The sequence below is a fragment of the Drosophila rhopaloa genome, unplaced genomic scaffold, assembly GCF_018152115.1.
Source record: "Drosophila rhopaloa isolate 14029-0021.01 unplaced genomic scaffold, ASM1815211v1 contig_203, whole genome shotgun sequence".
Lineage (NCBI taxonomy): Eukaryota > Metazoa > Arthropoda > Insecta > Diptera > Drosophilidae > Drosophila > Drosophila rhopaloa.
This window is the reverse complement of record NW_025335088.1, coordinates 2,990,391-3,016,467: the sequence shown is the minus strand read 5'-3', so window position 1 is coordinate 3,016,467 and position 26,077 is coordinate 2,990,391. Positions and strand designations below refer to the sequence as shown.

The 26,077-nt window shown below is 37.6% G+C and overlaps 1 protein-coding gene across 5 annotated transcripts in view; it reads right to left on the bottom strand.

Annotated features, from left to right (window-relative positions):
* Positions 1–3,686: 3,686 nt before the first annotated feature.
* Positions 3,687–26,077, bottom strand: part of LOC108044332 (synaptotagmin-7) — a 38,927-nt gene continuing 16,536 nt past the window's right edge. For 3 of the 5 annotated variants that reach the window (XM_044460572.1, XM_044460571.1, XM_044460573.1), the window contains exons 6-9: positions 17,980–18,060; positions 17,742–17,910; positions 4,224–4,436; positions 3,687–4,143 (exon numbers count right to left, since the gene is read on the bottom strand). In XM_044460572.1, the coding sequence (XP_044316507.1) occupies positions 4,043–4,143; positions 4,224–4,436; positions 17,742–17,910; positions 17,980–18,060 (564 nt within the window). In that variant the 3' untranslated portion in view covers positions 3,687–4,042. Of the gene's footprint in view, positions 4,144–4,223; positions 4,437–17,741; positions 17,911–17,979; positions 18,061–26,077 lie in introns of those variants that run through there. The other 2 variants (XM_044460574.1, XM_044460575.1) reach the window with 2 other exon arrangements.

Here is a 26,077-nt window from a genome sequence, read left to right as displayed (position 1 = left end):
CGCGTCTATCCTGAGCTGAAACCTTCTCTAATTTGATAATCGGAACTGTCGCAGAATAATTAAAGGGATATTTTAAATATAATTTCAAAACAATTTGCATGACCTATGATCAGTAGAAAGTCTAAAACAATTGCCTTTTCATTTGAAGGGCAAGCTCAGCACTCACCTTAGTACGATTGCCTTTTTGAAAGCACTTAGCGCTTTAAATTCCCGTCTCGCCAAATGAAGACAAATGGTATGCGATAATGGATAAAACACTGTAAGTGCTAACCTTCAACTTAAAGGGATCGAACCACTTCTTCGATCAGAGCTGCAAGAAGACCTTGAAAATCGATTGGATTACCAGCACCAATCTCAACCAGAAGATATTTAAGTCTGGAGTCCCATCATGGTTTTAGTTGACGACTAATTCATTCTCAGCAGAATGGATTTTATCACGAACTATAAACTCAGGATATGGTATGCTGGTATGCTCAGTTAAATTGAGAGCACAGGCTGGAGAGATAACCGATCCGGTTACTGCCGTAATATTCGAACGCCTATTTCTGATTGGTGGATAATATTTGTAGACTTTGGACTGGTCCTAAAAAATTGAAAGCTAAAGTTTTGCAAATATTGGAGATTCGGATCTTTATATCTAAAAATAGTAATTGAATAGTTCAACCTACCTATCCACCTAACTCGATAATAGAGTTAAATAAATATGCTTCTCGCATTGCTTCTGGAGCCCACTCTGACATCTGAACTTAAAATTGAAATTGGTTTCAGACCGAAGTTACGCTTTCCAACGGTCATCTCAATTTCAGTAGTTCCGATACCAAACAACTGCGATGTGTGTTCTAGAAACGGCTTCGGACAGTACTAACTAATAAACAAGAGAGAACGCTATAGTCGGGTGCCCCGACTAACAGATACCCGTTACTCAGGTAAAGGGAGTGCGAGGGAGATGGAGATAGAAACTTTGATCACGCATAACTTTTTAATGAATGGTCCGATTTGAAAAATTTCTTCTACATTTCGATAGGTATTGATAAACACAATAAAAATGCATTTTTACTTTTCCGAAATATTTAAATTTTTAAAATCGTATATAAGCGATTGTGGGCGTTAAAGGGGGCGTGGCACCAGTTTGAAACAAACTTGCGCTGCGTAGGAGCTCATAGAATCTGCATGCAAAATGCCAATCTTCTAGCTTTTATAGTTTCCGAGATCTCAGCGTTCATACGGACGGACAGACAGACGGACAGACGGACATGGCTATATCGACTCGGCTAGTGACCCTGATCAAGAATATATATACTTTATAGGGTCGGAAACGCTTCCTTCTAGCTGTTACATACTTTTGCACGAATACAATATACCCTTTTACTCTACGAGTAACGGGTATAATAAAGGCCATTTATCAAGTAGGCGGTTCATTTTAAGAGGAAATGTGAGTGGTGTTTCTCCTGATGTCACCATCTTACTTGCTCGCACTGTAATTTTAAATCAGTGACAATTTTTTCATATTGCAACTGTTTTGCAAATAACCAATCAGCTTCATCCATGGCATGCTGTTTCAATCTGTCTGTTCTTCTGTGTTTCAGTTCAATGACCAATGTCTATGTCAAATTCTTGGATGGTGGTTATCATCTAACAATTATTTATTAAAAAAAAATTTTTTTTTTCGCAATAGAAAGGAGTTTTTGCCTCGCTTTGTGACCGTCGACGAAACATGGATCCACTGGTACACACCAGAGACCAAGGAACAGTCGAAACAGTGGACTTCACCCGGCGAACCTGCTCCGAAGAAGGCGAAGACTGTCCCATCGGCCGGAAAGGTGATGGCCACCGATTTTTGGGATTCACAAAGTATGATCTACATCGACCACCTGGAGAAGCGCAGTAGCTCAAGCAGAAACCTTTTAGTTAGACTAACGCAATTTCTGCTCACTAAGGGCATCCTTAGGCATCGCTCCCATTTATGGATAACAACTTTGTATGACGACAACGGGAAAATCCACGACATAGCATTTTATTTTGCCGTTCTTTGCCAATTTCGGAAGCCTTTAAGCCTTTCAAGCATCACTTAAAGAGAATCTATGAGGAACTCACCGCGGTGCTCATCAGAACCAAAAATTGCTTAAGCTCGCGTACACTTCATCCACTAAAAGCAGATGCAGACAACTTGGATGTACTCATGCCGGTACATTATCCTTTTGGCAAAACTCTGCTCGCACCTGCCCATTGTCTTAAAAAAATGACAACTTTCGAACCAACGGCTTGGTGATCATCAAAGACGATCAACGCAATAGACACTTCGTAAAATTACAAGCCTACATCGTGGAGGGGCTTCACTCGTTAGACCCGACATATTTAAAAACAAGAGGCGAAAGCTAACTTCGGGCTGTACCGAAGTTTAATATACCCTTGCAGAATATTCTGTAAATTATATTCTCCAAAATTAATCATATGATGCAAAGTTTCAATTCAATATCTTTAAAACTGAGAGACTAGTTCGCGTAGAAAAATACAGACGGACTGATAGACGGGCAGACAGACGGACATGCTTATATCAACTCAGAACGCGATCCCGATGAAGAATATATATACTATAGGGTCGGAGGGAGACATCTCCACCAAAATTATAATATTTTGACCAAAATTATAATACCATCTGCAAGGGTATAACAAAATCGAGCAGTCAGAAGCGATATATCTAAAAGTTTGTTCGCCTACCTATCTCCAGTTAATGGCTTCCAGCTGTTGCTCCTTTGTTTATTAATTGCTTTTCTATATTCTTCCAGTCGTTACGAGAAAAGATACAAGATCCACCAATAAACAAAAAAAAATAAATAAAATTGAATACGGTAATATTGGCTTCCATGGTATTACAAAGTATAAATGAACATAAAATTAATAAATTATTTTTAGATATAAATAAACAGCTTTACTATACATAGAACTATACACATAAGTCTGCAAATAAAATAATACGCAGTGTTATGACTCTTACTGAATGCTTTATTTGCTGCTATGAATAAATTAGTTTAATAATATTTTAACAGGTATATAACAAATATGTAATTTCAAGGTGGGTTGTATTTTCGATTTTTCGTTTTTTAAACTCAGTTTCAATTATCAATTATAATTATATTTGTTTTTAATTCTTTCTTCTCTCTCTTTATTTCATTTATTTAATTATTTTTTCTCTCTGTTGACGCTTTTTCCGGCAATGGTTGGCTAATTTCTCATAGTTACTTTTAAAATTATTTATTTTCTTGTTTATTGTGCTACTGCAATCTTTTTCTATTCAAATTACCTACATTTCTATAATACGATATATTATGCGATTAAAGAATATATAAGAATTTTATAAATTTGTTCTCCATTTTATTTTATTTAAAACCATGTAACAATGTCTTTTCTTGATTTTTAGACTATTTTTATGTTATAATTTAATAATTCAATCGTATTATTTACATTTTTATTAGGTTCTTGGTTTCTGTTATTGAATTTATCAGATGTCTACCTCGAAATTATATATCGATTGACATATGCCACGTATTATCTGATAAAATTAATAGTTTACCCATTTGCCCTTACCGATTTCTTTTTAAAATAGTGAACTCGGATTTAATAAACATTAATTTTCAAAAAATAATTAAATTTTAATTTATTAACTGCCTTATATATAAAATGTTTTAGTGATCTATTTTGTTTTTTATAGCAATAAAAATCAACCAAAACAAGTTTTATTTTGTTTTAAAGAATTTTATGAACAATTGTTATTATATTTTATAACTCGTATTTCGTCCTTACAAAACATTTGTCTACATATAAGCATGTATAAAACTATTGTTCTTATCAGAACAATTACTTTATTTGAATTTGATGGCTATTTTTTTAATTTTTCAAACATAATAACATTAGCTTTGTGCAGATTTTCCATTTGGTATGATATTGCTATGTATGCAAGTATAAATCAACTTATGTACATAATGTACATGTACTTTTTTCTGCGATATACCCACTGGTGTTTATCTTGGTGTTAATATTACAATTACTCAGGTTTTAAGCGATGCCATTGTACTACAGTTTGCCTGGGCTTTGAGATCATGTCCTGCCAATGTTTAGTTTCTGATGCTCCAGAACCATTTTTACCTGTTTCAATTGCATTTCAAAAAGATTTAAAATATTATTTAATTGGAATTCCTCAATAGGGATGTAATTTAAATTCTTACCAGCTAATAATATTCGTCCTATCAACTCGTTCCTTCCAATGTTATCAAAATCCATTACCATAACATCCAAGGAACATTCTCTTATTTTTTCCCATGGAACGTTAAAACTAAATGATTCATTAAATACTGGATTTAATGTACATGTAAATATAGGCGTTTTTCTTTTTTCTACTCTTTTATCTCCAAACTGAAGCCAAACTTTTACATAAGGATCTAGAAATATTTTAAAAGAGAAAAATATTAAATTCGAATATCTTGTATACATAATATAATTCAATAACTTAACAATAATTCTAAATAAGTATCAGATATATATTTTTTGTTGAATGTTGATGCACTATAAGCAGTACAGATAAGTGGCCCAATGAAACCAAGCACGAGCTTGTTACGCATGGGACCTTCAAGCATTTTGGGCGAAAAAAAAGTGTTTGCAAGGAAAATACCAATAACTAAAGAAAGGTTGAAGTACAAATGTTATGATCTAGATTATTATAATTATTACAAAGAACACGAAAAGTGTTATAGGTTCACGTTTCCAAATTGCAGGCCACATTAAATGTTAAGCGGCTTACCAATTCTATGGAATCATTATCACCTCTGATCAAATTGTGCATAAAGATGGTACCAAGCATAGTTATATGAGTACCCAGTGAAGACAAATTGAGAAATAGTAATCTTCTAGCGTAAGAAGGCAACATAGCCTTTTGATCCCAGTTGCAACCACTTAGGGCGAAGAGAAGACATTTTTTAGTACCGGTCATGATATTGGAGAGTCCAAAAAGGAGTAAATAAAGGAAGTAAATAACAATTCAGTAGAGTACGGATCATCAAATTGTTACCACAATGTTAATAAACCTAAGATTGCTTATGACTCTGTTAACAGTGCAAAGGTTCCAAGTTGTCGTCCACTACTATTTCTTGTTTTTCTTGCATCTTTTAAGTTACTCAGCTGAGGAACCAGATTGTGATGTTTTAGATCGAACAAATTTGTTTTGGATATAAATATAATGTAAATAAAGGCCTAAGTTTGTATACCCTTGCAGCTTCACCAAAAAGGAATATTCTATAAATCGACTTGATGATGAATAGTTTTACTGTGTAAAAACAATTTTATTATCCAATTGGTTTTCTTTTATTCATTTCATCGACTGCTTGAGAAGCAGAAAACAAGTTCTATTTATATTATATTTTATATTTATAAATTATAAAATTAATATTTTTCATTATATCTTGATTTTAAATATATCTGATTAATTTAAATTTCCCAATTCATTTTACAAATATTTTTCAGTAATTCCTTTTAGATCTTCTTTAAAACTATTTTAAAACCATATGCAAAGACCTGATTCTTTTATTTCTCGCTTGTGAGTTCGTTCGTGAGGGATAACGCAAGAAATAATTGGGATTTTACTGGTTTATTGTCTCTTTTACTACAGCCTTATTGCCACTTCTTCTGCTGCTCCTTGTCTCAGTCCTCTGCGTCGTCGCTTTTGGTGCTTATTGGTGTCTGAGATCGGGAAGGCTCTCCCTTATCGCCTAGCCACCTTTATGGCCAAGGGTATTTCACAAAGAAGGAGACAACTTGTCTTTTACAAACGCTGTAAAACACCAAATAAGAACGAAAGATGACCTTCCGGTATATGCCAGAGCGTACAGGTATAAACAACAAGAAAAACTAATGGACCAGAAGATTATCAGGTCCATTATTAGCATGCTACGGTGTGTTTGGTGCCTAAAAAAAGGATGCCTCGGGTGAAAGGAAATGGAGGATGGTAGTTGACTACAAGAAGTTGAATGATAAAGTAAGAAAAGACAGATAACCCCTGCCAACAATTAATGATTTATTAGATGGTTAGGAAGGGCAAAGGATTTCTCGACGTTAGATTTGGCAAGCGGATATTATCAAATCGAAGTGAAAGAAGAAGACATTCCCAAAAAGGTTTCTCAGCAGAAGGCGGACACTTTGTGTATGCTCGAATGCCTGGGCCTGAACAACGCTTATGTTGCCTCATATATATGGACGATATAATGGGGTTTTCAACGTCATTACAGGAACATATCACAGACCTGGAGAAAGTTTTCAAGAAGCTTGCAGAAGCAAATTTAAAATTGCAATTGAACAAAAGAGAATTTTTAAGAACGGAGGTGTAGTGTTTACGGCACGTAGTAACCACACAGGGAATTAAGCCAAAGAAATTCCCTTTACCAAAGACTTGGAAACAGATAAAATCCTTCTAAGGTCTATTAGGGTAGAAAAATTATTTTAAAACAAGAAAGGAAAGCTAACTTCGGGCGGAGCCGAAGTTGATATACCCTTGCAGAATATTCTATAAATTATATTCTCCAAAATTATTCATATGATGCATTCTTAATACTCATAAGAAGTCCCAACTTCCTAACTTTAAAAACACCAAAGTTATGTCATTTCCAATCGTTCAGTTATATGGCAGATATAAGATATAGTCGGCCGATCCTTATAAAATTTGGTAGGTCGGATTGATTGGCCAAAAATAAAACCCATAGAAAATCCCAACTTCCTAACTTTACAAACACCAAAGCTATGGCATTTCCGATCAATCAGTTATATGGCGGCTATAGGATATAGTCGTCCGATCCTTATGAAATTTGGCAGGTCGGATTGATTATCCAAAAATAAAACCCATAGCAAATCCCAACTTCCTAACTTTAAAAACACCAAAGTTATGGCATTTCCGATCGTTCAGTTATATGGCAGCTATATGATATAGTGGCCCGATCCGGCTCGTTCCGACTTATATACTACCTGCAATAGAAAGACAACTTTTGGGAAAGTTTCAAGCAGATAGCTTTAAAACTGAGGGACTAGTTTGCGTAGAAACGGACGGACAGACGGACAGACGGACGGACAGACGGACGGACAGACGGACAGACGGACAGACGGACATGGCTAGATCGACTCTCCTGGTGATGCTGATCAAGAATATATATACTTTATAGGGTCGCAAATGTCTCCTTCACTGCGTTGCAAACTTTTGACTGAAATTATAATACCCTCTGCAAGGGTATAAAAATCGCGGCGATAACAAAGCTGTTGACAAGACACTTAAAACACGAAAAGACGGTACAGGTAGAATCAGATTTAACAGAAGCGTTTGAGGTACGCAAAACATTGTTATGCAACGACACAATCTTACAATTAGAGAAAGGGGAAACAGCAAGGTTAGTTATGCAAATTCCATTTAGAAATAAAATAAGAATAACTTGGACGGAAGACAACTTCAATGAGGAAGCAGTTTGTCGAAGAGTTAAAGAAGCCAATCCAAACGATATTATTATTTATACCGGAGGACTTAGTAAAAACCACACAAGACCTAACTGCAAATATTTCGCTTACACCAAGTTATACAGGGCAGAAAGATGTACAATCTTACTGCCAGATATAATAGAGAAAGATCAACAAGAAGAGGCTATTGAGGATTACCACCAGAAAAATAACCACAGGGGAATAGAAGAAACGTTAGCACAAACGTTAGAAGGGTGTATTATCCTCCCATAGAACAACATGAAGCCACAGAAAATGAAATAGAGCGTGCCAGAGTCACCAGATAGACCTGTGGCAATAATGCATATAGACTTATATGATTCAATCGGCAACGAAGCTCACTCACCAAGAACTCTTTACCGGCAGAACTCATTTAGTGATAAATACTATTATTTACAGCAAATTAATGCGCTTCAAGCCGAAATATATCCAAAAGTAAATGAGAGAGAGAACAGCAAAAAATGAAGAGAATAGAAGCAGCCAATTCAGACAGACAAGATCCCAAGCAAATAGAACTAGAAGACACGATATACAGGAATGAAAATAGGAGGGACAAGCTTACTCCGAGGTTCTCTAACCACAAGGTGGTGGAGGATAAAGACCTAATAGTAATAATAATTAAACCTAAAAAAGTCCAAAAAGAAAAATTTAGAAGATTGAACAAACATAGTATAAAATAATTGCAGATTGGCGACGATCATGGCGGCGGAGAAGAAATTCAAAATCGGGGTGATGGAGGGACTTCTAGCACTAATTGAATTGGGTACAACGAGAATAATACCAACACACAAAACATTTATATACATAGTAAGTCTACAGGAATATCAAGAAGCCATAGAACAGGTGGAACAGACACTTAAAAGCATAACAAAGGATTTAGTTAGCGCATTACAGAAGAAATTGATCAATGGGTTAGGATCAGTCATCAAATCGATAACAGGAAATTTTACAAAATATATTTTCGAAAAGAAGGAAGAACAAAAGATTCTGGTTGTATCTGAAGAACACATGTACGAAGAGCGATTATTAATTAGACAGACATAAATTTTCAGAAAGATTACCTATTTTCAAAGAGGAAATATATTCGTTACACAGAGTAGTTCCACTCCCCATGATTAAAACAGAATTTATTATTATTACACTCTACTATGTTGCAGTTAATAACAAGGAAATTTACTATAAAAGTAAATGTCAGAAAATAAGAAACCTAAATAACATATGTAAGAATGAAAGTTGTTTAAGAAGGCTGATGGACGGAGAGGAGGCGGAATGCGAATCGAGAGATTCGGGGTTGAGCACCAAAATATTTAAGCCAGCAGTTGGATACATCGCAATCTTCAACGGAGAAAACGTGAAACTACTAACAGATTGTGGATCGGAGAGGATACTGAATGGATCGGCATTAATTAATGAATGTAGAGCTATGGTTAATAACGGTCAATAAGAGGCAGTGGAAAGACTGGGGACAGGAAAACTGAAACTCGAAATACCCCAAATCGAAACGATAAAAAAGAACTGAACTATAAAAGATAAGGATAATACATGAATTAAGAATGGAAGATGTAGAAACGAGACTGGAGTTCAATAAAATAAAAATAGGAGACACACAACAACAACCTATACAATGTTCACCGTGTTGTTGGTAGTGGTGATAGCAGTCACTTGGTTTTCAAAGAAAACAACTAATTACACACCGACCACTCCACCTACTACCTTCACACCATCTATCCCTGCACTTGCTAATTACACACCGACCATTGCTTCAGTAATACCGAATCAGCGAATACTTGTGTCAACCCAACGACGGATTTGACACATGAGAAGGCACCTCAACGATTCCAGAATATGCAACGCGTAACCACTCGCATCCGCTCCATTTCCAGTTGAAGGGCATTTTTGTTGGCTTGGCTCGCTCTTATCCGTTACGGACAGCAACACAAAGAAGAATCGACTGGATTGGATTTGAAATAATTGGATTTATATTTGATATTTGAAAAATATCAGATTGGAGTCCTGTTTTTACAAACTTCTTATAGTGTTTGGTGCAGTGCCGCCTGCATGCATTCTAAACAGTTGACGAGGCCGCCGACATTTTGATAAAGAAGAAGGCTGTCTAGTTTTTAGTTGAAATTTGTCGGGAGAGCCCTCGAGCTCGACATATTGATGACCATTGATCCTCATAGTTTCCGGAAGAAGACACCGCTCTGAGGAGCTTACCAAGTAAGGGAGGAGTATTATGGACGCAATTATTAGCCATGGACTAAAGAGGTCAATTGATTTAAATGGAAAAAACAGCATAGACGCTTGAATATGACCGGTATAATTTAACGGCTGGGAGTCAGGTTATTTAATTTAATTTGATGACCCTAGGTTGGGCATCGACTGCTCGAGAAGCAGAAAACAAGTTCTATTTATATTATATTTTATATTTATAAATTATAAAATTAATATTTTTCATTATATCTTGATTTTAAATATATCTGATTAATTTAAATTTCCCAATTCATTTTACAAATATTTTTCAGTAATTCCTTTTAGATGTTCTTTAAAACTATTTTAAAACCATATGCAAAGACCTGATTCTTTTATTTCTCGCTTGTGAGTTCGTTCGTGAGGGATAACGCAAGAAATAATTGGGATTTTACTGGTTTATTGTCTCTTTTACTACAGCCTTATTGCCACTTCTTCTGCTGCTCCTTGTCTCAGTCCTCTGCGTCGTCGCTTTTGGTGCTTATTGGTGTCTGAGATCGGGAAGGCTCTCCCTTATCGCAGAGCCACCTTTATGGCCAAGGGTATTTCACAAAGAAGGAGACAACTTGTCTTTTATTAGATGGTTAGGAAGGGCAAAGGATTTCTCGACGTTAGATTTGGCAAGCGGATATTATCAAATCGAAGTGAAAGAAGAAGACATTCCCAAAAAGGTTTCTCAGCAGAAGGCGGACACTTTGTGTATGCTCGAATGCCTGGGCCTGAACAACGCTTATGTTGCCTCATATATATGGACGATATAATGGGGTTTTCAACGTCATTACAGGAACATATCACAGACCTGGAGAAAGTTTTCAAGAAGCTTACAGAAGCAAATTTAAAATTGCAATTGAACAAAAGAGAATTTTTAAGAACGGAGGTGTAGTGTTTACGGCACGTAGTAACCACACAGGGAATTAAGCCAAAGAAATTCCCTTTACCAAAGACTTGGAAACAGATAAAATCCTTCTAAGGTCTATTAGGGTAGAAAAATTATTTTAAAAAAATCGCGGCGATAACAAAGCTGTTGACAAGACACTTAAAACACGAAAAGACGGTACAGTAGAATCAGATTTAACAGAAGCGTTTGAGGTACGCAAAACATTGTTATGCAACGACCCAATCTTACAATTAGAGAAAGGGGAAACAGCAAGGTTAGTTATGCAAATTCCATTTAGAAATAAAATAAGAATAACTTGGACGGAAGACAACTTCAATGAGGAAGCAGTTTGTCGAAGAGTTAAAGAAGCCAATCCAAACGATATTATTATTTATACCGGAGGACTTAAAAACCACGTAAAAACCACACAAGACCTAACTGCAAATATTTCGCTTACACCAAGTTATACAGGGCAGAAAGATGTACAATCTTACTGCCAGATATAATAGAGAAAGATCAACAAGAAGAGGCTATTGAGGATTACCACCAGAAAAATAAGCACAGGGGAATAGAAGAAACGTTAGCACAAACGTTAGAAGGGTGTATTATCCTCCCATAGAACAACATGAAGCCACAGAAAATGAAATAGAGCGTGCCAGAGTCACCAGATAGACCTGTGGCAATAATGCATATAGACTTATATGATTCAATCGGCAACGAAGCTCACTCACCAAGAACTCTTTACCGGCAGAACTCATTTAGTGATAAATACTATTATTTACAGCAAATTAATGCGCTTCAAGCCGAAATATATCCAAAAGTAAATGAGAGAGAGAACAGCAAAAAATGAAGAGAATAGAAGCAGCCAATTCAGACAGACAAGATCCCAAGCAAATAGAACTAGAAGACACGATATACAGGAATGAAAATAGGAGGGACAAGCTTACTCCGAGGTTCTCTAACCACAAGGTGGTGGAGGATAAAGACCTAATAGTAATAATAATTAAACCTAAAAAAGTCCAAAAAGAAAAATTTAGAAGATTGAACAAACATAGTATAAAATAATTGCAGATTGGCGACGATCATGGCGGCGGAGAAGAAATTCAAAATCGGGGTGATGGAGGGACTTCTAGCACTAATTGAATTGGGTACAACGAGAATAATACAAACACACAAAACATTTATATACATAGTAAGTCTACAGGAATATCAAGAAGCCATAGAACAGGTGGAACAGACACTTAAAAGCATAACAAAGGATTTAGTTAGCGCATTACAGAAGAAATTGATCAATGGGTTAGGATCAGTCATCAAATCGATAACAGGAAATTTTACAAAATATATTTTCGAAAAGAAGGAAGAACAAAAGATTCTGGTTGTATCTGAAGAACACATGTACGAAGAGCGATTATTAATTAGACAGACATAAATTTTCAGAAAGATTACCTATTTTCAAAGAGGAAATATATTCGTTACACAGAGTAGTTCCACTCCCCATGATTAAAACAGAATTTATTATTATTACACTCTACTATGTTGCAGTTAATAACAAGGAAATTTACTATAAAAGTAAATGTCAGAAAATAAGAAACCTAAAGAACATATGTAAGAATTTTACATTTGTTTGTTCAGGTTAATGAAAGTTGTTTAAGAAGGCTGATGGACGGAGAGGAGGCGGAATGCGAATCGAGAGATTCGGGGTTGAGCACCAAAATATTTAAGCCAGCAGTTGGATACATCGCAATCTTCAACGGAGAAAACGTGAAACTACTAACAGATTGTGGATCGGAGAGGATACTGAATGGATCGGCATTAATTAATGAATGTAGAGCTATGGTTAATAACGGTCAATAAGAGGCAGTGGAAAGACTGGGGACAGGAAAACTGAAACTCGAAATACCCCAAATCGAAACGATAAAAAAGAACTGAACTATAAAAGATAAGGATAATACATGAATTAAGAATGGAAGATGTAGAAACGAGACTGGAGTTCAATAAAATAAAAATAGGAGACACACAACAACAACCTATACAATGTTCACCGTGTTGTTGGTAGTGGTGATAGCAGTCACTTGGTTTTCAAAGAAAACAACTAATTACACACCGACCACTCCACCTACTACCTTCACACCATCTATCCCTGCACTTGCTAATTACACACCGACCATTGCTTCAGTAATACCGAATCAGCGAATACTTGTGTCAACCCAACGACGGATTTGACACATGAGAAGGCACCTCAACGATTCCAGAATATGCAACGCGTAACCACTCGCATCCGCTCCATTTCCAGTTGAAGGGCATTTTTGTTGGCTTGGCTCGCTCTTATCCGTTACGGACAGCAACACAAAGAAGAATCGACTGGATTGGATTTGAAATAATTGGATTTATATTTGATATTTGAAAAATATCAGATTGGAGTCCTGTTTTTACAAACTTCTTATAGTGTTTGGTGCAGTGCCGCCTGCATGCATTCTAAACAGTTGACGAGGCCGCCGACATTTTGATAAAGAAGAAGGCTGTCTAGTTTTTAGTTGAAATTTGATGACCATTGATCCTCATAGTTTCCGGAAGAAGACACCGCTCTGAGGAGCTTACCAAGTAAGGGAGGAGTATTATGGACGCAATTATTAGCCATGGACTAAAGAGGTCAATTGATTTAAATGGAAAAAACAGCATAGACGCTTCAATATGACCGGTATAATTTAACGGCTGGGAGTCAGGTTATTTAATTTAATTTGATGACCCTAGGTTGGGCAGGGTGAAAGGTCGTTTTGCTTCAATGGCTTTATAATCAATCTACTAATCTTCTATCAAGTTTTTTTAACGGCTTTACTATCCAGGTCTCAATGGATGTTGCCGTTGCGGATATATGAGGGAGCCCCTGTTGCTGTTTTCAGAATTTTAGATGGCGCTTGATTTCTACTGTTCCCAAGCTTTTATATTGTGCTCGCTACACAGAAGCCGTGGCTTGAACCGGCTGAAGTTCATGGCCGTAAGTTCCATGGGCTGTCCTTCAGCCTCGGGTTGGTCTTCTTTGCTTCTATTTGTTTTCTCCAGGTATGTCGCCTATCTAAGTAGGTACCAAGAAAGGGTTACGTCGTCCACTTGTGGAATTGGTGAATTGATTGGGGCTAGCTATGGACAATGGTCTCGGTTGAGTGTAAAAGTGTCTGTCCGTATGAACGCTGAGATCTCGGAAACTATAAAAGCTAGAAGATTGGCATTTTGCATGTAGATTTTAGGAGTTCCTACGCAGCGCAAGTTTGTTTCAAAATGGTGCCACGCCTCCTCTGACGCCCACAAGCCACAAGCTGTGGCCACAGTTTTGATGCTATTATGAAAATTTTAATTGATATGTATTTGTTTCGTCAATACCTATCCAGGCCAATCTATCTAGGCCAATCGCCTAATAAAAGATTGCCACGCCCACGCTTAAGCCTGGCTAGCGCCTACATTTCCGCCTTTCATGGCGCGGGTAGATGGCGCAATACAATGCGCCATCTAACGGATGACTTTGGAACAGCTGGCCAAGGTGCTCAACAGAGTCAACGTTAATTCTCGATAAGGATTTCTATTAAAGGAAATTGCGATAGTTTTCATTTGTGAATACCGAACTATATCCCAAGAACTATGCAAATCAAATCAAGTTAGCCAAATTGGAGGTCTGAGTCAAACAATGGCGTATGTGTGTATGCTGGTGCAGGACAAAAGCTGCCTGCGCTAAAGCAGAGCTGGTGCTGATGCTCGTGCTGTAAAGCTGCCAGCGCTTAGAGAACGCCTAATTCAAATTGATAATTTTAACTTTTTGTCCCTTTTTTCCTGTGTTCACTCTAATTCACATTATGTTAATGCAAAATCTAAAGTTGTTTAGCTGAGTAACGGGTATCTAATAGTCGAGGCACTCGACTATAGCGTTCTCTCTTGTTTTAGTATTGAATTGATTATAGTGGTGATTTATATAACTGCATACTTAGGTAACTCCTTTATCATTTTAGGCTAGATGTCATGGCCAGGGTCTGAGAATATGCGGCTCATCTTGTTAAACAAGCAAACAAGAGCCCCAGCATTGAAGTTTTGCATTTTAGTCACCTGCTGATTGAAGGGTAGCGGATATTATGAGTGAGTAAAGTACGTTTAGAAGTGGCCTGTAGGTAGTTAGTAGCAAACGTATCTGATATTATAATGGACTTGTCTTTTGCAGAGTCATTTATATTGACTTTTTTTTAAAGAAGGTTTTGGTTTTGTGTCATTTCTTGAAGTGTGCTTTGAATCCACAGCATAATGTTTGTAAGCACAGGTAGAATAGATTCCTTCTTTTAAGCTAGAATGTGTATCCAGAAAATTCGTGACAGATCGGCAGCTTACTTCACTAATCACCTGCGGCTTGGTCTCGCATTATCTTGTTTAATATTCGTTATGAAAAAGCAGAGCCCCCATAGGCTGATGTAGTAAGTGAATCGATTGGTGAGAGGACACATTGGCATTGCAAGCTCCATGACTGTGCATAAAAGTCGGGGAAAAAAAACGTAATTTATCGGGTGCGGTTAACGACATTCCGTTGTTTTTGTCGGTAATTTAATGTGAAATTAGGAATACTTATAAAGAATTAAATATATGGGGCCAGTCAATAAGCATTACCATTTATTGTTAACAAACACTAATAACATATTATTTTTAAGGTATAAAGCAATCATAAATTTGAGCAACAAACTCGACTATGTCTCCCCTGGCAGCCCCACATATTGGCCAGCTGACCCCAGAAAACTCCCAGACTTAATTGACTTCGCTGTGACCAAGAACATCCCAAGAAATTTAGTCAGCGCCAAATCGCTATCGGACTTATCATCGGACCACTCGCCTGTTTTAATAACTCTCCTTCAAAGCCCGAAAGTAATCGAGCACCCCTTCAGGCTGACCTCGACTAGAACTAACTGGCTAAAGTACAAAAAGTACGTAAGTTCCCACATTGAACTAACACCACAGTTAAACATAGAGAACGACATCGACTTCTGTGCTGATGCCCTGGAGTCAGTACTCGTGGCAGCAGCCAAAATCTCAACACCAGAAGAGACAATCGTGCGTAGCAACCAATACAAAACTAATCTGCAAATCGAACAACTGGTTCGGGAAAAACGACGTCTACGACGCGTTAGGCAATCCTGCAGATCGCCCCATTCGAAGCAACTCTATAATGATGCCACCCGCAGACTCACCAAAACCCTCAAGCAAGAAGAGGTGCTTGAGCAGCGCCGGTACATCGAGAAACTGTCGCCGACCAGTACAAAGCATCCTTTGTGGAGAGCTCACCCAAATTTAAGCTCTCCGATAGAATCAGTCACTCCGATTAGAAACTCCTCGGGTACTTGGGCCCGCAGTGACGAAGACAGAGCCGAAACATTTGCTTTACACCTACGAAATGTATTTCAGCCGAACGCCGCCACAAACTCTCTTCAACTACCGCCGTTTAGCTCTGAAATTGCAATTAACCCGATTTTGTTTCAAACACCTGAAATTGCTAACGTCATTAGGAAGCAAATAAAACCGAAAAAGACTCCAGGGGCCGACCTAATAACCCCAAAAATGATAATTGAACTTCCAAACTGCGCAGTGGATGTTATATGCAAGCTATTTAACGGGATCGCAAAACTTGGCTACTACCCCAAAAAATGGAAAAAGTCCGTGGTTATAATGATACCGAAGCCTGGCAAAGACCACACAATTCCCTCATCGTACAGGCCAATAAGCTTACTATCGTGCCTGTCCAAATTACTGGAAAAATGCCTGCTCACGCGCATTACACCATATTTAGGAGAACAAAACTTAATCCCGGCACATCAATTCGGGTTTCGTGAAAGCCACGGAACCATCGAGCAAGTCAACCGGATAACTTCAGAAATTCGTACAGCCTTCGAACATCGGGAATATTGTAGTGCGATATTCCTCGACGTCTCTCAGGCATTCGACCGAGTGTGGCTTAAAGGCCTTATGCATAAAATCATAACATTACTGCCAGAAAACACTCATAAGTTACTTAAGTCGTACCTCTACCACAGAGTCTTTGAGGTTAGATGCAATACAACGACATCCAACGAGTATAACATTGAAGCCGGAGTCCCACAAGGTAGCGCCCTGGGCCCTACCCTGTTTATCCTATACACAGCAGACATCCCTACGAACGAGAGGCTGACTACGTCCACATTTGCTGACGACACCGCAATCCTGAGCCGCTCGAGATGCCCAACTAGAGCAACAGCTCAACTGGCTGATCATTTGGAGGTAGTTGAAAAGTGGCTATCAGACTGGCGAATCAAAATTAATGAACAAAAGTGTAAACATATAACGTTTACCCTTAACAGACAATCGTGCCCGCCGCTAACTTTGAATGGTACGCAGATTCCCCAAGCTAGCGATGTAACATATCTCGGCGTCCACCTCGACAGACGCCTAACCTGGCGAAGGCACATTGAATGCAAGAAAGTACATCTCAGACTTAAAGCTAGCAGCCTACACTGGATTATAAATTCTCGATCACCCCTGTGTCTGGACTTTAAAGTTCTTCTCTACAACTCCACCCTCAAGCCCATTTGGACCTACGGCTCTCAGCTCTGGGGGAACGCGAGCAACAGCAACGTTGACATCATACAGCGCTCACAATCAAAAATCCTGCGAACAATCACTGGGGCACAATGGTATGTTCGGAACGAAAACATCCACAGGGATCTGGGCATACCACCGGTCAAAGATGAAATAGCAAAGCAGAAAGCGGCCTACCATAACAAGCTTACACTGCACCCAAATAATCTCGCAAGGAACCTAAGACGGGTTTCGAACAGAACTCGTCTGCATCGTAACGATCTACCAGCCCAGCAATAAATATTAGGGCCCGTTAGTCTAAATTCAGTCTACATGACTGTAAGTTAAGTTATATTCTTAAGATTTGATATACTTATTGTTAGTCTCATATAGAGAAGATTCAATAAATAAAGCATATATTTACAAAAAAAAAAAAAAAAAATATAATGATAATGTTTACCAATTTTACAAGCATAAGATATAGGTTTGTATTAAAACTAGAATTTCAGCTTACCAGATTTTCCGTTGATATCCTTAGCTTTTAAATTTCTCGCTTTAATCAATGTTAAAGTTAAAATTGAGTTCGACGGGTGATAGCAAAGTGAGGAAAGAAGTTCTCCGCATTTGTCCTTGGCAGGGGGCTTTAATGCCTTCCAAAAGGACTGCTTTCCAGCAAAATCAACCTTATTTAATAAACAAATGCAAGCATTTTTACTATATATATTGAAATAATTTTTTTAATAAGTTGTTACCTGACATAGGGGAAGAAATACTTCTCCTATGGAGTCATCTCTTGAGAATCGGTCGTAATCAAATACATGTAGGTGTAAAACCTACAAAATTTGATATATCTACAGTTATTTTTTATAAATAATTTTTTTTTTTAATTTTATATTTATAGAGGAATAAGAATTAATACTCGGAAGGCACCTTATCTGTTGTAATCTGTGAGAGTATTGGTAAAATTCGAGTACCCACCCGTTAACGTTTAATGGTTATATTTTTAATTCAATATATTTTATTATTTGGACGTTGATGCACTGTGATTACTATAGAATATTGGCATTTACAAAACCAAGCAGTGCTTGTTACGTTGGGCACCCTATATCGTTTGGCGTACCACATGTATAACAAGGACAATATAGGAACATACCGTCAAAGTAGCTTAATGAATAAAAGTGGGGAACAAGTATCGCTTACGCACAGTGGGCAAGCATACATGGATGCGTGGTTTGAAAACCTGCCCAAAAAGATCTGACATTTTTTAATAAGAATGAGCATTTTTATGCGTGGAAACGGCAATTTGAGAAATTTAAAATAGGTTTAATAAAGAATGCTTAAATTAATTATTCAAACTAAATTTATTGTCAGAAAATTTTTAGGCGTGAGAACTCTTAATTAAGCCACTGAGGCTTATTGGAATTTGACAAAAATAATGGATCATTCGTGTAAAATAAATATTTTAATGCATAATGCAAACTGTTGACACCTTTAGGAAAGAATACCTAAGTCTAGAAAAACAATATATTTAATGTGTTAAATAAATGTTATTAAAATAAGGCGTTAAAAAAATTAAGTTTTTGTTTGTTGTTACTTAACCAAGAGAATCGGTCAATTCCAAGGACATAAAGTTTTTACTGGTTGAGTCAGAGGTCATTCTTTTCGGTTTGAAGCTTATTTAGAATTTTAAATGTAGTAATTTATTCAGATTTTCAAATTATATTTTGAACTTTATCCAGCTTTTTCTTCTACCGAAAAGCCTAATATAATAATTATAGTTATAATACAATTTTTAAATAAATTACAATTATTTAGGAAACTGTTCTAACTATTGTTCCTGGTTGGGAAAGTTTTGCTTTCACCTTGTCGATTTCGTCTTAAATCTATATGACTATTTAAATTCTGTATGTACCAAGATCCCAAAGCAGCTTTTAATACTTCTTTGCCATGCGCGGCAGTTGATTAGTAGTTTCGCTTAGATGGAGGACTGTCGTAAATGCTTCCAAAAATGTAAAACAATATTTTAAACATTAAGTAAAACAAGAAAGGAAAGCTAACTTCAGGCGGAGCAGAAGTTGATATACCCTTGCAGAATATTCTGTAAATTATATTCTCCAAAATTATTCATATGATGCATTCTTAATACTCATAGAAAATCCCAACTTCCTAACTTTAAAAATACAAAACTTATGGCTTTTCCAATCGTTCAGTTATATGGCAGCTACTGGATGTAGTCGGTAGATCCTTATGAAATTTGGTAGGTCATTTCCAATCGTTCATTTCCGATCGTTCAGTTATATGACAGCTATAGGATATAGTGGGCCGATCCCGGTCGTTCCGACTTATGTACTGCGTGCAAGCACTAACCATACAACATATAGACTGGTCATTTCATACAACGAATTTGGTCACAAAATTTTTCACTCGGGGGGCCCCAGTGCTGGAATCGGCAGGCCCCGACACTTCGTGTGCCTTCGGGTTTTTTCGCTCTCGTTCTAATTCTTATTTTGACGCTCGCGCTCGAGTTCGGTCGTTCAGTCGCAGAGACGCGCATTTTGAAGAAGGTTGGCCTGCGCTTGAATTGGGCTTTGTATGTATGCGTGTTCATGCATTCTCATACAGGGGTGCATGTGTGCGATCATTTCATTTCGATGCAGCAAGAATATTTTGTCTTTTGCTACTTTTCAGACTTGGTACCCTAACAATATGGGCGTATTCACTATTGGGTTAATGATAAAAATAAGAATATTATATGTTATAATATATTTTAAATATTTCAGCATATATTTCATCTTGGTTTACAAATTCAAATCAGTGGTAGCAAAAAAATATTTTGCATATATGTATGTATTCCAATTAATAGAAATCAATCTACTGATATAGGAACAGGGCACATCGCAGTCGGTGTCTGCGCTTAGTGGTTCAGAAAACTTCAAACCAAATCAGCTTTGGTTGTTGTTCTGCGAGCGTATGGTGCCTGCATAGCCTACCGACGATTGAATTTTAGGGGTGGGTACAGAAACAAGAACGTTTTTTAGGACACTTGTTTTGAATGTTATGTTTAATGATAATTAATTTTATAATTTTTTTTATATTAAAAATCATTAAAAGTTTACTTCTTGATTTAAAATAGTAATATAAATTTAAGAAAATCACTTCAAATTTTTTTGTCTGTACTTTTTAGTGGATAAACAATTTGTTATTTTCCAAGATTAAAACTATAAAATTATTATATGTACATATGTATATTTATCGGTAACTAATTCAAGCGGCGACTTTCAAGAATAAGCAAACATAAAAATATATATAACTAGATCATTAAATAACAACATTAAACAAAATTACACTGCGAATCAAAAAAAAATCAACCAAAACTCATTAAACATATCATTCAAAACAAGTGTCCTAAAAAATGTAAACAAAACAAAAGCCAAACAGCCGTTCTTGTTTCTGTACCCACCCCTAAAATTCAATCGTCGGTAGGCTATGCAGGCACCATACGCTCGCAGAACAACAACCAAAGCTGATTTGGTTTGAAGTTTTCTGAACCACTAAGCGCAGACACCGACTGCGATGAGCCCTGCTCCTATCTCAGTAGATTGATTTCTATTAATTGGAATACATACATATATGCAAAATATTTTTTTGCTACCACTGATTTGAATTTGTAAACCAAGATGAAATATATGCTGAAATATTAAAAATATACTATAACATATAATATTCTTATTTTTATCATTAACCCAATAGTGAATACGCCCATATTGTTAGGGTACCAAGTCAGAAAAGTAGCAAAAGACAAAATATTCTTGCTGCATCAAAATTAAATGATCGCACACATGCACCCCTGTATGAGAATGCATGAACACGCATACATACAAAGCCCAATTCAACCGCAGGCCAACCTTCTTCAAAATGCGCGTCTATGCCATGATACAATAACATAAGGTAGTCTCGTCGGCTGTCTAAACGTTCGGGTTTTGGTCAGTGCGTGTTCGTCTTTCGAAGGGAAAGGTTGTCTGCGGACGAATTTTTTAGGAAATTAACCCTTGAGCAACATGACATTTTGCAATGTGTGCCGCAAACACGTCGATGGCGTAAAGGCACCGAAATGTTTGGAAAAAAGAGCGCTGTGGGAGGAATCGCTGTGATACTTTTAAAATAACAAAGAATGTAAAAGAAACTTTAATAATCGCAACCGAAAATATTAGTATAAGTTTTTATGTCTAAACTTATACTAACATTTTCGGCTGCGATTATTAAAGGTTCGTTTACATTCTTTGCTATTTTAAGATTAGAATATATTTTAAAATTAAGAATCTCAACAAAAGACTCAGTATTCAGAGGCAAAAACAACGCCTAATTTCAAATTCAAAACAAGAGAGAACGCTATAGTCGGGTGCTCCGACTATCAGATACCCGTTACTCAGGTAAAGGGAGTGCGAGGGAGATGGAGATAGAAACTTTGATCACGCATAACTTTTTAACGAATGGTCCGATTTGAAAAATTTCTTCTACATTTCGATAGGTATTGATAAACACAATAAAACTGCATTTTTACTTTTCCGAAATATTTAAATTTTTTAAATCGTATATAAGCGATTGTGGGCGTTTAAGGGGGCGTGGCACCTTTTTGAAACAAACTTGCGCTGCGTAGGAACTCCTAGAATCTGAATGCAAAATGCCAATCTTCTAGCTTTTATAGTTTCCGAGATCTCAGCGTTCATACGGACAGACAGACAGACGGACAGACAGACGGACAGACGGACAGACGGACAGACGGACAGACGGACATGGCTATATCGACTCGGCTAGTGACCCTGATCAAGAATATATATACTTTATAGGGTCGGAAACGCTTCCTTCTAGCTGTTACATACTTTTGCACGAATACAATATACCCTTTTACTCTACGAGTAACGGGTATAATTATTAAAAATTAAATTATAAAAAAAAATTAAACTCCTTTTATTATGAAAGGCAAAAAAAAACCCCCTGAACCATCTAAGGGTTAATCCACACATTCTATTGTCGCTCTGCTCGCACTTACTAAACAGTTGCCATTTCACTCGCACTCATTGTTTTAATAGTAGGGTTCCAAAATTTGCCGACGAGACTACCTTATGTTATTGTATCATGGTCTATGCGACTGAACGACCGAACTCGAGCGCGAGCGTCAAAATAAGAATTAGAACGAGAGCGAAAAAAACCGAAGGCACACGAAGTGTCGGGGCCTGCCGATTCCAGCACTGGGGCCCCCCGAGGGAAAAATTTTGTGACCAAATTCGTTTTATGAAATGACCAGTCTATATGTTGTATGGTTAGTGGTGCAAGGAAACGAAGGGTGTGTGCAAAGTTTCAATTCGATATCTTTAAAACTGAGAGACTAGTTCGCGTAGAAACAGAAAGACGGACAGACAGACAGGCGGACATGCTTATAGGGTCTCCTTCACTGGGTTGCAGACTTTTGACCACAATGAAGCTAGCTTTTTGCCATCGTTTCTAGGATAGCTATATGATTTTGTTGCGCGATTTTGACAATACTAAAAGTATATCTCAAAGGAATATTTTAATAAATAGAAAAACAGCAAAATACATTTTTTTAAAATATTTTAATAAATAGAAAAACAGCAAAATAAATTTTTTTTAATATTTTGATTTTTCTATGGGAGCTACATGTATGATATAGATGTCAGATTTTAATTGAATTACAACCGTAATTCCATAGTATTCAAATATAAACAAATCCCAAAGAACAAAAAACAACAATTAAAAACAACAAAGTTATACTTTTAACATTTTTTTTTTCCGATTGTGCCTATGGGAGCTATATAATATAGTCGACCGATCCGGCACGTTCCGACTTATATACTACCTGCAATAGGAAGACAACATTTGGGAAAGTAGTGTTTAGGACACAAAGAATAGGAAATTTTTTTGTCATAGTATTATTTGTCACAGTGATCTAAGTGTTTTTGGCTACTTTAAAGCTTTAGTTTTCTAAGTGCATTGTGGGATTAATTTTATGTTTTGCACGTAGCGATCGATTCCAGTTTGTAATAACGCTTTGTTTTGCTTGGGAGGGGGGCTTGTCAGAAAGAACTGACCATACCGGGCACTGAATAACTGCACTTAATTTGGTTGTTGCTATGTTTAATGTCATTGTGTTGTTCGTTGTTGTTATAAGCATATTATTTATAAAGTTGTAGTTGTCATAATAATGCGGGAGATATTACATATGTGATATGCTAATTAGTTTTACAATTTCGATTATGTTTTCTGTAGTAATGCCAGTAAGCGTTGGTGTGGTTGGTGCCATATTGAATATTCGGACTCTGATGCTATTGTATGTTGGGCAGTCTGCATAAAATTCGAGTGATAGATCGGTGGTGAATCGGTTTGCATGAACGCGACGTGTTTGTTAAAATACAAACCATTGATTCCGACCCTAAAAATATCAAATACATAAACTACAACTGTTTGAAGCGGCATTTAACTCCCCTGAACGATTGGCTTAAATAAACACGTCAATAATAAACAATCCACATAAAATTATAAATTAAATATCAATGAAACAATTAACAAAAAGATACACTGCCATTAAGTAAGAGCACCGAAGCTGTCGCGATACATTTGAATACATACACACATTTATTTACGTAATCTTGTTTGTAAAATAACATACACATCCTTGGATGGCGCATATGGAAAACAAAGGCTAAAAGCAATGACGTAACCATCGATCGACTAACGACATTAACAACTGGAGATCGGATTGCGCGGCTCGGTACGACCCAACGGAACACGACATGTGTGAAGGGAAGAAAATAAGTCGAAACACAGCTCCATCGTGATCCGATCAATCTCTTGCTGGCAAGGATACATTTGGTTGGAGATGTTGGGTAAGTGTTTACCCATCAACGAATAGCTGTGAAAAAGGCGACGCATTAGTAAATATTTTTTGAAAACTCCAGCCGAAGATTATAACTGCTTTCTTTACTGCAATATCTTTATATATATGAATATGGTCGCTGCCATAAAAAAGCCAAACATATTGTTTTAGAGTTTTATTGTTTAAAAATTTTTGAGTAAGATTTATTTTTTGTAGAAAAATTACATCTGCGTTCGAGCCACTTTGACGATCAATCCAAAATGGATAACAGTAGCGTTACATTACTAACCTTATCGGACTTTATCAAGGCATTTGTCACTGTTAATCATGCAATTTTTTTAACCAAACTACACAATATTTATAATTTTTTCAGAGAGCTATTTAGATTATGGGATCAAATATTTTTAACAGAAGCAAACTGTTGTTGTGGTGGAAAATGTGTCAGAGCTACCAATCGCTTCCGTGGTGTACAACAGGAATCTGTATTAGGGCCGTTATTGCTTACTATATATGTATGTTTGTTTGATCTTGCAAACGATTTGTTTATGTTCAATGTTCGTATGTATGTATAAAGATTGTAACGAACTGATTTTTATGGTCTGGTCTACGAGTATCGTGCGGCTAGCTCAGAAGATGTGTGTTGTTCGTCCCACCAAATTTATATAAACGTGACCGCCCGATTGTCTGAAGAAAACGCACAGAATGTATTTACTATCTTAATTTGCCGACTTGGCCCTAGGCCCGGGACTAATGGTGACAAGCTGGTATCTCTACGCCTTCTCCGATGAGTTGTGGTTGCTACACCGTCGCTCTCCGCTGCCTTGCTTCTTGTTGGTCCGAAACGCCTTCGTTGTCTTTGGCCTCGGGGCTATGAGGGTCTAGGGATGCGTCACCGTTCCCAGACTAGGGTGAACAGGCACTGGGTTCTCAAAGCGTACGCCTTTCGCAGCCACAGCCTCCTGTCCCTGGATCTGTCCCGGCCGGTCACACCAGACGCCTACACAGTTTCTACCTGACGGTTTAGACATACGCCGGAAGGCCACCAATGCAGTCCCTGTGGCAGGACGCTAGGTTCAAGACGAACGCTTCCGCCCTCGTCTCTTAGCCGTAGACTGGATTGCCGCAGGGCCTGCGATGACTGATCGTCGTTTCTTGTGTCCTCGATGTCCTTGATCTACTCACAGCGCGAATTCTGGCTCTGTTGTCCGCGTGCTCTTGTGAGAGTAGGTGCCTTTCTAGGACTCTGGCCGTGAACTACTGTGCTCTCGACGCATATGCCTCTCGAGACACCCGTGGTTCGAACGCGCGTCCTTCTGGGCTAGTCGCACCAGTGCCTGCACAATTTTCGCCTGACGGTTCAGGCGTACGCCGGAATTCGACAAGGCAATTGTTTTCGCACGGCAGCTGGTTCTAGACAACTTCCCTTCCGATCCCACGGTTCTCTGTCGAAGGACTCCTTATATTCAATTCTGTCGGACTCGCCGAGCAACACGCCAAGCTCAAATCGCGACAAGAATTAGAACAAAACGCCTGGACGCCTTAAGGATCCAGCTACCTGTTTCTCAGCTCGGAGACTTCAACTCTAAGTCCCGAACGTCTTGATGTAGCGATCTTGCTCCTTGTTGACTCGGCGCGGCTCTGCTTCCTCCCGATGTTAACTTGACTTGAGTTGTTCACTGATTTGCTGCTTGTCTACTGATCTCGATGGATTGACTCCTTGTGATCGACTGATCCCGCTTCCTGCGCTCGGCCTGCTTATATAGGCCGGCGTATCCCGCTAATTCTCGGCTTCTCCTTTTTCGTCTTTGCGCACGGCACTATACTAGGGTCCAAAGTCCGCCGCCCTCTACCGTTATTCCTTCTCTCCAAACTCTCTCTCTCCTCGTTCTCTCCAAACTCTCTCCAGTTTTATTCTCCAAACTCTCTTCGCGTTCTCTCCAAACTCTCTCCAGCAGTAT